The sequence below is a fragment of the Patiria miniata genome, unplaced genomic scaffold (genome assembly GCF_015706575.1).
Source record: "Patiria miniata isolate m_02_andy unplaced genomic scaffold, ASM1570657v1 HiC_scaffold_1, whole genome shotgun sequence".
NCBI lineage: Eukaryota > Metazoa > Echinodermata > Asteroidea > Valvatida > Asterinidae > Patiria > Patiria miniata.
In genome coordinates, this window is record NW_024037047.1 from 25,904,100 (window position 1) to 25,918,569 (window position 14,470).

Below are 14,470 nucleotides of genomic sequence, written 5' to 3' on the forward strand. Positions count from 1 at the left end.
GAAAAAAAATAGCTGAAAACAGCCGGAAAAAAAGTGTAAAAAAGCTGAAATTTGGAAATCTCCTATATTTTTGTACACAGCAAGTGAGGGAAAAAAGCTGAAAAAAAGCTGAAATCCAACACAATAAAAAGCTGAAATCAGCTTTTAAGCTGACATTTCACACCCCTCCCATCACTCATGACCGCACCCTTTGTTCTCTGCCCATCACAGTTCCCTTTTGACCCCGCCCATCCTTCTTCAAATAAAAGATATGCACATATCCCCCTGACTGTGGAACCACTCAGGACCACGCCCTATTTGCTCCACCCATCCCCATTCCCTCTTAACCCCGCCCATCCTCAACCCAAAACAGATAAATATATACATACCCCCTGATTGTCGATCCACTCATGACCACGCTTATCTTTCTCCGCCCATCCCCATTCCCTCTAAACCCCACCCACCCTCACCCAAACACATGAACACATATATACACACACCCCCCTGACTGTCGATCCGTTCATGACCACGCCCTCCGTGCTCCGCCCATCCCCGTTGCGGTGGGCTAGTATTTTCACCATCTGCACCGTCTGGTAGGCGGATATCTCCCTGGCAATGATGCGAGCGCTGGACATCTGTCGCAGTCTCTTGAGTTCCTTGTCATACTGGGTGACGGTGTTGGATGCCTCGAACGTGGACAGGTCCACCTGACAAGCGCAGAATGAGGAGGAAAGTATTAGAATGGAGAAACAGCGCCCTCTTGTGATGTGAATACTCAACTTTTAAAAGTCAAAAGATACCTGCATTTTCTATGAGTTTTATTTTACTTAGAATTAATGATGCCTGTCCCCCAATACGATGTACAATGCATGTTTTCATGTACCAGTGGTCAGTGCCTCTCATTCGCGCAACACACACAGCATGCATTTGCTGAACATGCCTGCCTGTTCCTGTATTGTATTACGCTCGAGGACAGACAACAAAAGGAGCACAAATCCTCGAACGACGGTGCCTATTGTCCTCGAACACAGGTTTGTGCATGAAGTCTATGGGAAAGGTTTAGATGAGGGAACAAAGGAAAACACAAAGCCGATCCTCGGAAGCATATCAAAAAACGACTGTGTGTATGGTGTGTGTGTAGGGCCTGCGTGACAGAGAACTGCAAACTCTCAACCTCATGTCTGGCAGGAAAGCTCACAGTAATTCATAGCCTCATACCTTGCTATTATTTCCATTCTCCGCTTTGGTTTATACACTGTAATTGTTTTCTTGTGTAAAGCGTTGTGATACCAGTTTGTGTAAGAACGCTATATAAGTGCCCTGATTATTATAATCAAAACGTTACTCTGCAGTGATTTAACTGTTGATTCTAAACATTCACCAGTATTAAATGTGGATTCCCATCCTTGATATTTGATATTATACAAAGCCTGAATAAATCCCCGTCATCTGATTGGTGTGTAGTTGATCACGTGTCATTGGATTATTCTTCCCAACCCAACGCGCAGCCACACTGCAAAATTTAAAGTTATAGTCCATGGTCACGCATTTGGAGGTTCTGACCAATCAGATGACGAGGAGTTATTTAGGTGCTGTATAAGACAACTAATGAATGTGTCACATTCGTGCAATGGAAAGAGTAATTTCATTGGAATGTTCCATCTGTCGCCTCATAAAATTATTCTTACCATTGCACTCGTAAACATTCATTATTTGTATACAATGTTACCTTTCCATTCAGACACTGGAAACATCCCATCATCTTGACGTTGCGCTTTGGAGCGAGGCCCACTGCGCAGACGAATTCCGTCGCGTCTTCTAGCTTCCGTAGTCTGTGATTGGCTCTCATGGAGCGAGCGCAGGCAGCGCACACGATGACAGGGTCAGCTGATTTGACACCCGTAACAGCAAAGCCCTACACATTGGGAGAAAATGACTTTTAACCTCTAACTGCGATAAAAAACAAATCAGTACATTATGTAAGAACGCTCAAAACCCTTCAGATTTTCTCATTTAAAAAGCTTTGAATTGTTTATTAACTATGAAAAGTTGTTTAAGGATATGTGAACCATCATCACAAAATGAGCAGATTTTTTTATTTCTGGATTCGTCTGAACACGACTTTCCAATGGTGCATTGTATTAAAGATAGAATGGATCATTTGTCATTGATGTGTTTTGTTCGTTTGAAGCAACAAAAGTGCTCAAAATCTAAAGACGGGTGCTTAACAACTAACCCAATGAACTTTAGCTCAGTGAATGCTGTATACTTTGAAAAAAACACAATATTCAATTTCAATTCAAATGTTGCCGAGTCATATTTTGAATGATGCCCTCTTGCGACACAAACCCGAAATCAGCAATCGGGCCATGATTCTCATTCAGCTGATTGTAGCTACATGTACGCGATGTCACACACGGAGCCGACTAACAATAGCTGCTTAAATCAAGTACAGGATGCCATGACTTACCGTCTGTTGAAGGGGAGTTTCTCCGCATACTGCAAAGGTACATACACTGGCCTTATTGGCTGCTGTAATTTCTACAAATGAACCAAAAAATCAGGGTTTTCATTGTAAAAAAAAAATTGACATATCTTTTTAAAGTTGAACTAAAAACCTGACTGGAATGAGATCTGAACCTGTGACCTCCAGATTACCGTTCTGGTGCTCTACCAACTCAGCTTTCCAGCCCTATGTTGGCGGTTCCCCATTTTGTCAATGTCTTTGTTCAAGGGGCGCTAGTCAGAAGCCATAAACCCATACATGCCATGTAGCCAGGGATCACGCCCAAAGTAGTCACGATGCTAGCAACATTAGCAATGTGGAAACGCTGGGAAATAGTGAAGGGGGCTTACTCAGAGGAAATATGGCTTTTTATTTACAAATGTCCTAATATTACCTCTTGAAGATGACACCAAAACCCCCCAAATTTCACCGTTCACGAACCTTTGTCCTTGATGTCTGCAGCAAACGCATCCACAAACCCCGTCTCCTTCTCAAACGACCACTTCTGGTTGGCCGTGCCGTAGCGGACCGTCCGCTGGTGCTGCAGGGTGACCGGCTGGCCACAGAAGCTGCTGCTGGGGGCAGCGGCATCATCGTCTGATGCCGTGCTGGGCATCTGAGCTCCCAGGACCAGGTCTGGGTTCAACTTGGAACGGACGAACCTAGGGTAGTCAGTGAACAAAAAAGAAAATTAATACCACTGTTGTTCTTGAATCGTTTCATTTCCACAAGTATATACCAATGGGCTACCAATGGGAAATATGAGGACCCAGGATCACATTATGTTGGATGAAATAGTTAAACAAGCTAGCAGGATTATTGGCCATCAACAGGAACCACTGATTGACTTATTCAAGTCTAACATGTGCAATAAATTACAACTAATTATGTCTGACAGGTGCCATCCACTGCATACAAAGTTTGTCCACAACTCCCGAAGTAACCGTCTTCTACAACGGAGGATAAGAACTACGCGATATGGCAGCTCATTTGTTCCAGAAGCTATCAGGTGGTTCAATGAGCAGTTGGAACACTGAGCTGCTGTGTTGCGACCCTTATCCTCCGTTGACGAAGTTCGTCTTCTATCTTTTATAAAACAAATAGGAATAACACACAGGTAGGCCTACACAGTAAATCTTACTTGCTTACGGACAGATTTTATGATTTAATTTTGGTTTTTATTTATTGTATTGATGTATGTATTTTGTATTTGTGTAGTTTTAACATTCGTGCTTTTAAGTGTTTCATGTGTTTTATGTGCTTTTTATGTGTTTTAAATCAAATTTGTGTAAAAAGGCAATGGGAATTTCCCACAATGGGATAATAAAGTTTTATTGTATTGTATTGTGCACATGTACCCCCTCCATAGCGAATGTATAGAAATATATTTTCCCGGTGTCACAAGAAATGTCCAAATTCTTCATGCTCACTTAATTCACCTTAGATCTTTAGGAAAGTCTGGTAGCCATGTCCTTTCAAACTGTATATGTGATACGATCAAGCTACATGAGTCGTTTGTCGACTCTGGTCAAAAACAATTTTATTACAGATTTCAAAAGAGAACAATCTCAGCATTACTGCTGTGATTCACCGCATGCTGATACCATCTTTAGTTCAAAAATTACGGAAGTCGGAACACCTAGAGATGTGATGAAGTCATGTGATGAAGTGGCCCTATTTTGGCCTGAATCTCCAAATAGAGATTCCCGACAAATGACTCATGTAGCTTGATCGCATCTCATATACTAATGGGCTATATGCAAAAGTACCCCCTCGGCAGTAAGAAAGGGAGATTTGGGGAAGACCACTGGGGTGAGACATTCGAGCGCATTGCTGACGACGCCTGATGTGATGCAAAGACACTATGGCTTTGTGCACATTAAGAATAAAATAAGTCAGGCGTATTTTTCACTGAGCGCGCGAACCAGTAAAGCGCTAGCCTCTCATCGCTGTGGCCCTGGTTCGATTCCCGACTTTGGTCATATATGAGTAGAGTTGTTAGTTGATTCGCTCCTGTTTTAAAAAAAAACGGTTTTTTTTTCGGGTTTTCCCTCCACAAAAATCAACACTTTCAATCTGGTTGTGCTCCTTGGCAAGACATGGGTCGTATGGCGCCTTTATCTGCCTTCGGCTCAACCACACTGTAGCTACGTCCTTCACAATGCAGCTTCTGCTGACAATTAGCCCCCCCTCCCCTTCCCACATTTATATCAGGCATGCAACTGGGAAATCACAAAAAAAAGAGGAAATTCAATTTTTTCCCAGACTTTGTACAGTGTTTTTCTATTTTCAATGGCACACATGTGAAGTAAAAAAAGAGGAAATCAGCTGATCCGAGGAAAAGTTGCATGCCTGTTATATATTTTACACAACTTAATAAATGCAAACCGCCGGTCGAGTACGTACTAGTCTTATACCAGCTGTTCCGATTTTGTTCGACTGAAGTTCAAGGACAAAATATGATTATATAACGACTTGTCATCAAGTCTAAACCTAATACTGCCCCCTAAAGTCCCCGCACAGACAACCAGTACTAAACCTCACCCCTGCGTATCGGCCTCCCATCGCTGTGAGGCGTCCTCCGTGCTCTTCTTGCACAATACCACCCGGGACAGCTCCAGCTCGGGCTGCTCCAGCCCCACCACCAGGTACGGGGCTGTCTGGACGGCTAGGAAGCCGTCGGCAAAGACAAAACGCTGGTGGGATAAACGGGTACTGCGAGGGCTCTTGGGTTGCTTGGGCCTGGCAGAAAAGAAGAAGATTGGAACAACAGGTTTTAAGAACATGAACTTAAAGAGCAAATCCAACAATGGGTGACTTTGTGGCTGATCTGGTGTGCAGTTAATATACCCATTTCAGAGTAACATTTCAGAGAATGCTTTGCACCAAATTGTTTTGCAGACTTGGACTAAGTCTAATGATTGACGTCTGAAACTAAGGCTGCATCCGAATCCGTTGTCTAGAGCTAGGTCTAGGTCTGCGCTCATTGAAAATACGCGGGGACGCGCTGACAATAGACGTAGCCGTAGCTCTGGAAGCCCGTTTCGGACACGGCCTAAGTAATGATTGACGTCTGAAACAGTTACATGATTAGACTATTGGCTTTATTTAGAACGACTCCAGATACTAGGCAACAGGAACTTAAATGTAATACACAACATTTCCAAACATCAAAAAACAAAACTACTAAATTAAAAAAGAAATACCATTACTTGAATGAAAGTTAATAATAGTCTCAAGCATACTGTGAAATCATGGCACTGGGTGTGCTGTCATTTTCAAGAAAAGTTGAATTTTTGTATCAACTTCCATTGATGGTCAAACGACAATCGACCTTCTTCCAAGGGCAAAACCCAAAATCTAAGTTTGTTTGTCAGCAATATATCGGTTCTTGTGTCATTTCTGTGTTACTGCAAATGATCTTTTATGGCTACAACTGTTGAAAAAACCAGTGCCAATAATGATACAGGTTGTAGACTTTATGCGAAGCAGCCATCTTAGAGGGTGTTCTTTATCTTTCAATTTCGTAACAATGAATACACGAAAGCTTTACTCATATCAATCCAAGCAGTACGAAAGCAGTACGGAGATGGCTGATAGAATGCAACACATGTTCAATGATTGGCCAGGGGAATCACAACTATGGGCAAGTTCGCGCAAGGACTATAGTTAACCATTGGTCCACTAACGCTTGCCCGAACTCTGTCTAGTCGACGGTGGTTGACTACGCTAGTCGACTATTTGGAACCAACCTACTGGGGTTGGTTGCTTCGCTGGTAACCATAGCCGCGCGCGTTCATAACGTACACTCAGGGAGCCAGGATCCAGACGTTTTGCAATGACATTTTGACCAGCGTTCGACTACTAGAGACGTTCGCACTTTGCTATTAGTGCGCAGGCGTAAGATACGTCACAAATCAACCACTAGTCGACTAATGGTCCTTGCCCGAACTTGGCCTTACTTGAATTTCCTGTAGAGGTCGGCATTGGAGAACGCCGCCTCGTCGCTGGTTGACCCCTGGTTGACCTCCATGACCTGATCCAGGCTGACGTTCAGGACTCGTTCCCAGGGCCACTTCAGCCCTTCTGCCCGCTGGTCCGACGCAATGTGGGCTCGCTCATGGGAACTGTCCAGAAAAAAAATAAAACCAAATCTTTTCAAAGAATTGTTTCGCTCAATATTTTGTTGTCAAATCATGACACCTCTAAAAAACAAAATTGCTTCATTCACAGGATTAAAGATTTACCGTCCATGCTATTTTTGAGGTGAAACCCAAAAATAGTGTATTACTATTCAGTAACACCCGAGACAGTTAATTACCCATTTCGATTGGTGGAGAGCCCGTCACATGGGTGGTTTTAAGGAGCTGATAATACACCGTTGTGTTCTGCGCCACATCCATATAAGGAGATTTTTAGCACTACGAGTGAGAGGCACATATCATAGACATGGCCATAGGGGTGTGTCACAAAATTTGAAGAAAAAAAAATGTTGAACAAAGCAGTTGGAATTTTGTCAATTTTTGACAGCAAAGGTATTTATGAATGTGTTCGGCTCGCCCCTAAGCCCCTTCTAAATGTACTTTTTTAAAACAGGCCAAGCACGCATTCATTCCTTAATTAATTTCAAGCAACACAAGATTTATTTCATTTTGAATGAAACATGAAAAAAAAAAAAATCAGTTTTGGAACTATGGATGGATCTTTTGTAAAAACTAGAGGTGCAAAAGCTATTGAAAAGACACACCTGTTTTTCAGGTTTCAGACACCAAAAACAGAGGGAAAAACACACTTTTTTTACCTCAAATTTGCATACATGTTGCCGTCTGTCTCACCCTCTTCCTCAAGCTCTGCCTCCGGTGTGGGACCTCGCAGGATGTGCTGCCTCTCCTCGGGTGACACTGCAATCGGGTTGACCACAAGAGGGCTCCCTGCAGCCAGAGGGCCTTCCACTTCTATAACCATATCTGTACGACAGAAGTAAACAGTTTAAAATGCAGTGCAGCAATTAGCCTCAGGTTCTGTATGCAAATGGATACATGTGCACATACATAGCTATCTGGAAACTGATAACATTCATTTGGTTGTTTCCAATCCTGTATGCATAAACATGCGCTTTAGTTTTCGGGAACTGTTACCAGTCCAAGATGGCAACCTCCAATGTCTGGGTATTCTTGCATTGAAATGAAGGTGAATGGCACAGACATGTTCAATCATTCAAACATGGAAAAGAATTTAAGTAAAGGTATTTATAGAATCCGAGTTTCCGCGGAACCTTTATAAAAATGTTGAAAAAATACTTGTGTTTCTTGAGGTGCAACACGGCTCCTAGGCATGTACACGTCCTTGCGAAAAAAACAACTTTTACCTTTCTAATAACAAAGGAATGCCTTTGTCACAAATAGCTTGTGAGTGACTCGAGATGGCTTTGTGGTGACTCGTGATTCGTCATGAGCACTTAGGCTACAATGCTGCTGAGAACTTACTCATAGGGTTGCGCAGTGCGCAGTACTGCTTCATGGCATTGACGTCGGCAGCCAGCGTGGCTAGTATCGTCCGTCGCTGCTGCTCCTGACCGGAGAGGTTCGGGTCGTTCCAGGCCTCCCCGCAGGACACAAAGGCCAGCTGGTCGCGCTGGAGATGGTCCAAGGTATCGTGTTCCCGGCCGTCCTGGTCAAAGAGGCGGCGGGCTGCGAAAGGCAGGTTCAGCAGGGCCGTGCAGCGATCCAAGAACTGTAGAGACAATAAGATGTAACTTTTCAAGTGTCAACTTGTACCCAAGTCAACTTGTACCTGAGTCAACTCGTATCCGGGTCAACTCGTGCCTGAACAACATGTACCCAAATCAACCTGTACCCAAATCAACCTGTACCCGAATCAACCTGTATCTGAGTCAACTCGTACCCAAGACAGCTCGTACCCGGGTCAACTTGTACCCGAACGACCTGTACCGGAATCAGCCTGTACCCGAACAACCTGTTTCCCAGTCAACTCGTACCTCAGACAACTTGTATCAGAGTCAACTCATACACAAGTCAACTCTTACCTGAACAACCTGTACCCAAATCAACCTGTATCCGAGTCAACTTGTATCCGAGTCAACTCGTACCTGAGACATTTCGTACCCGAGTCAACTCATGTACAAGTGAACTCGCATCCGAGTCAACTCGTTCCCAAGACAACTGATACCCGAGACGACTTGTACTCGAGTCAACTTATACACAAGTCAACTCGTACCCAAGTCAACTCGTAACCGACTCAACCTGTGCACGAATCAACCTGTACCTGACTCATCCTGTACCCGACTCAACTTGTACCCAAGTCAACTGTCTCCTACCCGAGTCAACCTGGTACCAGGTCAACTCGGACTCAGGAACTTTTTGGGTGGAATACTACGCAAATAAAAACAATGTCCAAAGTTACAGTGGTATTTACCTGGAAATGACTGCTCATCAGAGTTGCTGACTCGAGTCATGTGACTTGGACTCGAGTCGGACTCGAGTCGCTATTTTTGTGACTTGTGACTTGACTTGTAAATACCAGCTTTGACTTGTGACTTGACTTGGACTTGCAAACAATGACTTATGACTTGACTTGGGATTGCAAAAAATGACTTGTTACCAACCCAAGTCAGACGCTACTCGAGCGACCCAATACACTTTAATTAAGCTATTATACTTTTAATTAGCTTTTTCATTCCAGAAAATAGACCTCAGTGACTGAATCCAGTAAAATGAATAGTTCCCACTAGTTTCAAAAGTTTTCAATAAGACTGTCACAACAAACTACAGTTTTCAATGACCAATTGTCTCTTGCTTAATGTATTGGTTGAACAAACTTTGAAAGGAACCTTTCATGAAAAGAAAGCAGGCCTTTGTCAATTGCATGTAAAATACCGGATAGCCTAACTAACCCATTGGTAGGCGTTTAGTATACATGAAAATTGAACAATAAAGTGTTAGTATACTACATGTAATCGAGTGAGGAAGTCTTTTTTCACGGTCATCTCAGCATTTATTTCTACAATGTAAAGTAAATTTATTAAAGTATACAAAGGGCTAATATCCGACAGATACGTGATAAACTAATAGTAATTGCAACACATTGAAAAAGGGGAATTAAGGAGGCATGTTCAAAATAACTCGTAAGTTCACGCCAGGTTAATTCTTTTAGCTTATTACAGCTGGACCAAATGATGTGCAACTTGACGTGTTCTTGGACAAAGATACTTGTGACTTGACTTGTTTTTAGACCAAATGACTTGTGACTTGACTTGTGACTGGACCTAATGACTTGTGACTTGACTTGGACTTGCAAACAATGACTTGTGACTTGACTTGGACTTGCAAAAAATGACTTGCTGCCACCTCTGCTGCTGATTTAGGGATTTGACACAAGAGGGCACAATTCTAAATATAAAATGGCAACTTTTGAATCAGAAGTTCTGGCAGCAGACCCAGTTACTAGAACAAAGAATTGTGCAAAGGTTTTCTCTGTTTTCTCAAAATGTGTGATATACACTGAGCTGAATATCACATCTCGGCACTATGACACGTAGTTCTCTCTCCCTCTCTTACCAGTTGGAACTCCAGTGCCTTCAGTTCATCTTTCTTAGCCTGCTTCTTCTGTGCCATCTCTTGCTCCAGTTGCTCCAGGCTCTTCTCCCGTGACTGGCTGCGACGGTGGGGCCGCTTGCCGTTCAGCGCGGTCCGATTCAGGTCCCTCATCATCTGAACATTCACAAAGTTGGAAAATCCAGACAGATTTGATTGAAACAACTACCAAACATCTGGGCCCACTATTTATGCCTCTGCCAGTCTGCCCACTGTCAAGCTATTAAGGTCTATTGAAATATATTGATAATACACTGTTGCGTTCTGCGCCACATCCATATAAGGAGATTTTTAGCACTACAAGTGCGAGGCACATATCATAAACATGGCCATAGGGGTGTGTCACAAAATTTGAAAAAAAAAATTGTTGAACAAAGCAGTTGGAATTTTGTCAATTTTTGACTTACAATGTACTTTGACTTTTTGACAGCAAAGGTTTTTATGAATGTGTTCGGCTCGCCCCTAAGCCGCTTTTAAATGTACTTGTTTAAAACAGGCCAAGCACACATTCATTCCTTAATTAATTTCAAGCAACACAAGATTTATTTCATTTTGAATGAAACATCAAATTAAGAAAAAAATCAGCCAAAATCACTTTTCGAACTATTGCGTAAAATACTACGCAAACAAAAACAATGTCCAAAGTTAAAGTGGTAATTACCTGGAAATGACAGCTGATTTAATGATTTTACACAAAGGGCGCAATTCTAAATATAAACCATCGCTGCGTAATGCGTAACCATTGCTGCATAATGCGTGCTTGATTGCGTAAAATATGCAGTTGCAGTTCTCCTACAGATATAGCCATCATTGAGTGAGCCCTATAGCTGCTTACATTTGTGAGGTCTGGTCCCACGACGAAGGCCTGCCTGTGAGTGTCCCTCTCCCCATTCTTCAGAACTCTCAGCCTCAATGGGACAGCTGCGGAAGCAAAACAAACCCCCCAAATTAAGATTCGTCTGAAACTTTCATGATCAAATCTCATGCACACCTGCTTGGAACCTTACTAGAAATTTTGATTCACAAGAAACAATGACAGGTCGGCTCGATTTAAACAATTGTTAACATTTAAACTGTGAAGACAGGTTGCCACACCGGACAGTGTCATACAATATATCTGTTTAGGAGTCATTTTCTTAATAATTTGGGGGGCTAATCATCCTTACTCGCAGCTGACAAGCTTAATTGCAGAGGAAGTAGCTACAATGTGATCGAGCCGAAGGCATGTAAAGGCGCCTTAGGCTGCCGCCATACGACCAATGTCTGACCTAGGAGCACAGCCACAGATCGAAAGTGGTAATCTTTGCGGAGGGTGGAAAACCGGAGAGCCCTCGTGGCACAGGAGAGACTTAACAAACAACTCTACTCACATTTGGTCCTAGCTGGGAATCGAACCCGGGCCATATTGGTGAGAGGTGAGCGCTTTACGTACTACATGCCACTCATGCTACCCATTATAATCCAAAGAAGTTGCATGGAAAATTTCACCCAACAGGTGTAAAACAGTGGTAAACAATTCAATTCATGAATAAGGAAATAAATAATTTGGTGCCTACTTCGGACTGGCGATTCCTTCTGTTCGCTGCCGTAGGTGGCCTCGGCCTCTGAGGCGCTCGGCTTGCGAGTCATCTTCTTAATGGGCGGGGCATAGGGGATGAAGTAGCCCTCCATGGGCCAATCACAGTCCTCGTTCCATTCCCCCCGGCTGTTGACTGGCCAGGAGTAGGCCAGCTTGTTCCACAGCGGGTTCTGGGCTTTGGTGTGTTTCCACTGGCCCAGGTTGTCCAGTCTCTCTTGCTTCATGGCCCATCTGGGATTTCAACAACAAAACTAAGTATGAAAATGGCTGCCAAAACTGAATTTAAAAGGTAATATACAACATTTGTAACATCGAAAAAAAACCTACCGAATTAATATGACATACTTTACTGGACTTTAAATAAATAGTCGAAAGCTTGGGAATAGTCGTCTTAAAGCATCCTGTGAATAGTCATCTTAAAGCATCCCTTGAAATCATGGCACCTGGTGTACTTTTTCATTTTCAAGAAAAGTGGAATTTTTGAATCAATTTCCAATGATGGTTGGCCGACCATTGTTGGAAGAAAAAAAACTGTTTTTTCTCTAATACTCCCCCACTTTACCAAATTTAGTTAGTCCAGATTTGGTTTGCAATCGATTACACATCCCCTGAACAGGTGCAAACCAGCTGGTCTGGTTCGATTCCCCCACTTCTAAAAATTGCTCCGTTTTGTCTGAAGTAGGATCAGCGAACTAGGCTTCAAGTAAAGCATTTTTTTCCTTGGTTTTTCCAGCATCTATGAACACAAAACTTTAAACAGGTCAGTGTAACAATATTTGCTATAAAATGCTAAACCAAAAAATTCCATCCATTTCTGAAAATTACAGCAAGAGCAAATGTTGTATATTACCTTTAAAAGTATGCACCAAGAATAAAGTAATTTGGCTAGAATAATGGAAATTTGGCTCGTGAATAATCAGGACCAAGTTCCATGGAGCAACAAATCTGATGAGCATGGACTGTACATCTTTAAATTTCATTTGACATGGTGGGGTCACATTTCTCATGACATACCTTTGAGCTTTGGCCCAAGGGTGTCTGGCCGGTAACCTTGGAATGACAGCCATCGCGTACACCTGACCCGGATACGCATCTTTCTCCGTCTTAGACTCATCTTTCTTCTCCCCTCCGTCCGCATTCTCCTCCCCGTTGGACTCAAAGTCTGGATCCTCGCCATACGGATCCGACGAGCTGCTGTGGGCCTGCTGGTCCGGGGGTTGCTGCTGGCCAAAAGCCATCATCATCTCCATGGCGACCACATCGTCATCTTGCGCCTTGGCCTCGATGTACGTCAGCACCAGATCCGGTTCAGCCTGAAAACAAGAGTATAACAAGGACAATAAATATGTGCTCGGTTGTTTTTAAACAAGTACGATTAAAACCCGCTAGGGACCTGAACGCAGACAATGGCCCTCACCTCTGGCTCGGGCCATTATCGGCGACCAAGCTCCTAGCTCCGGTTTTGAGCGTACTTGTTTAAAACCGGCTTAGCACATATTCTCTTAGTGAAATTATCCTGAACACTCGTGTAACACACTGATTGCCACTGTTACTCACCGTAGCATAAATGAAGCCATCTTCGCTGAACACCCACTGTTGGTAAGGGTTGCCTTGTTGTCTGAGTAGGAAATAAAATGGTTGGATGTTGAATTCTGATTGCCAAAATGCAAAGACCAATTAATAGAGAGGGTGCCAAAATGTTGGCTGAATTGGATAAAGCATTGTGTAATTATCCCGATTAATTATCATGCTTCCGTCCTTGAGTCCTTTTTATTCGCGGTCAATTGGAAACAGAAGATTTTCAAACTCTGACAATTGGCGCAATTTTTATTAAATGTCTAGAAGACATGAGGGTACCAATCCGAAATAGCTAGGTGTAGGGAAAAACGGATATTGTGCGTAGATGATATAATACAAAGTGGCTATTTTTACAGAAGCCTTAACACATTTTACAATGGCAACTGCTATATGCATGCGACACTGCAAATCTATCCCGGAATGAGGTATTTAATTCCTACAGCGAGTGGAGCACTTTGATAGGATAAATTTGCAGTTGAAGAGTCGGCGAAGGTGAATTTTTTTTTAACTTCCCAAAATATATATTCCTTACTTGTGTTTTTATTCAAATCCTATTTTCATTGAAGCAGATTAAATTTTTCTTCCTGATTTATGGCTGTGGAGGATAATTCTTTTTAAGGAAAGTGAAGTCAGTTTTAACCAATCGGTTGAAAATTGATGAATTCATGCTGGCTCCTTAATTGTTCAACCTACCTTTTCTCTAGTCCCACAGCCAAGCCCTGCGCAGGTGTTTCCCCATCAGCGAACTGTTTATCCACTCGCCACTTCTCAATGACAGCTAGGGCTAGCTGCGGCATGGACCGGCAGTATATCTGACCTCTCTGTATTACAAATAACGAACACAAAACAAATCAGGAAATAAATAAAGTCCTTTCTTTGAAAATTCGGAGAGTGTGCCCAGTGGATCGTGACTCCTGATCATGTCAGAGGGTCAGGGGTTCAAATCCAACTGCTGGTCATATGTTGTGTCTTTGGGCAAGTCACTTTACCCCAACTTGCCTCACTCCGCCCAGTAGCACAAATGGGCATTAGCTGGGCAGTAACCTGCGATAGACTGGCATCCCATCCAGGGAGGAACAGAAATATTCTCAGTCGTGTCATGCCATTGAACCGGAGATAAACGCTTTTTGATGGGCCATATAGGCTTGTGACAGACTTGATTACTTTCTTTCCTGATGATCTCCAGAATCAGACATGGCGTTGCTCTCACACAAC

At 42.9% G+C, this 14,470-nt stretch overlaps 1 protein-coding gene across 2 annotated transcripts in view; it reads right to left on the reverse strand.

Moving 5' to 3' along the window:
* Positions 1–14,470, reverse strand: part of LOC119726733 (doublecortin domain-containing protein 1-like) — a 41,021-nt gene that overhangs the window by 8,191 nt on the left and 18,360 nt on the right. For both annotated transcript variants that reach the window (XM_038198572.1, XM_038198564.1), the window contains exons 18-31: positions 13,949–14,076; positions 13,235–13,295; positions 12,692–12,990; positions 11,655–11,908; positions 10,934–11,019; positions 10,063–10,215; positions 7,972–8,218; positions 7,287–7,452; positions 6,448–6,612; positions 5,030–5,227; positions 2,927–3,147; positions 2,450–2,520; positions 1,709–1,894; positions 480–686 (exon numbers count right to left, since the gene is read on the reverse strand). In XM_038198572.1, coding sequence (XP_038054500.1) covers positions 480–686; positions 1,709–1,894; positions 2,450–2,520; positions 2,927–3,147; positions 5,030–5,227; positions 6,448–6,612; positions 7,287–7,452; positions 7,972–8,218; positions 10,063–10,215; positions 10,934–11,019; positions 11,655–11,908; positions 12,692–12,990; positions 13,235–13,295; positions 13,949–14,076 — 2,442 coding nt within the window. The remainder of the gene's footprint in view (positions 1–479; positions 687–1,708; positions 1,895–2,449; positions 2,521–2,926; positions 3,148–5,029; positions 5,228–6,447; positions 6,613–7,286; positions 7,453–7,971; positions 8,219–10,062; positions 10,216–10,933; positions 11,020–11,654; positions 11,909–12,691; positions 12,991–13,234; positions 13,296–13,948; positions 14,077–14,470) is intronic.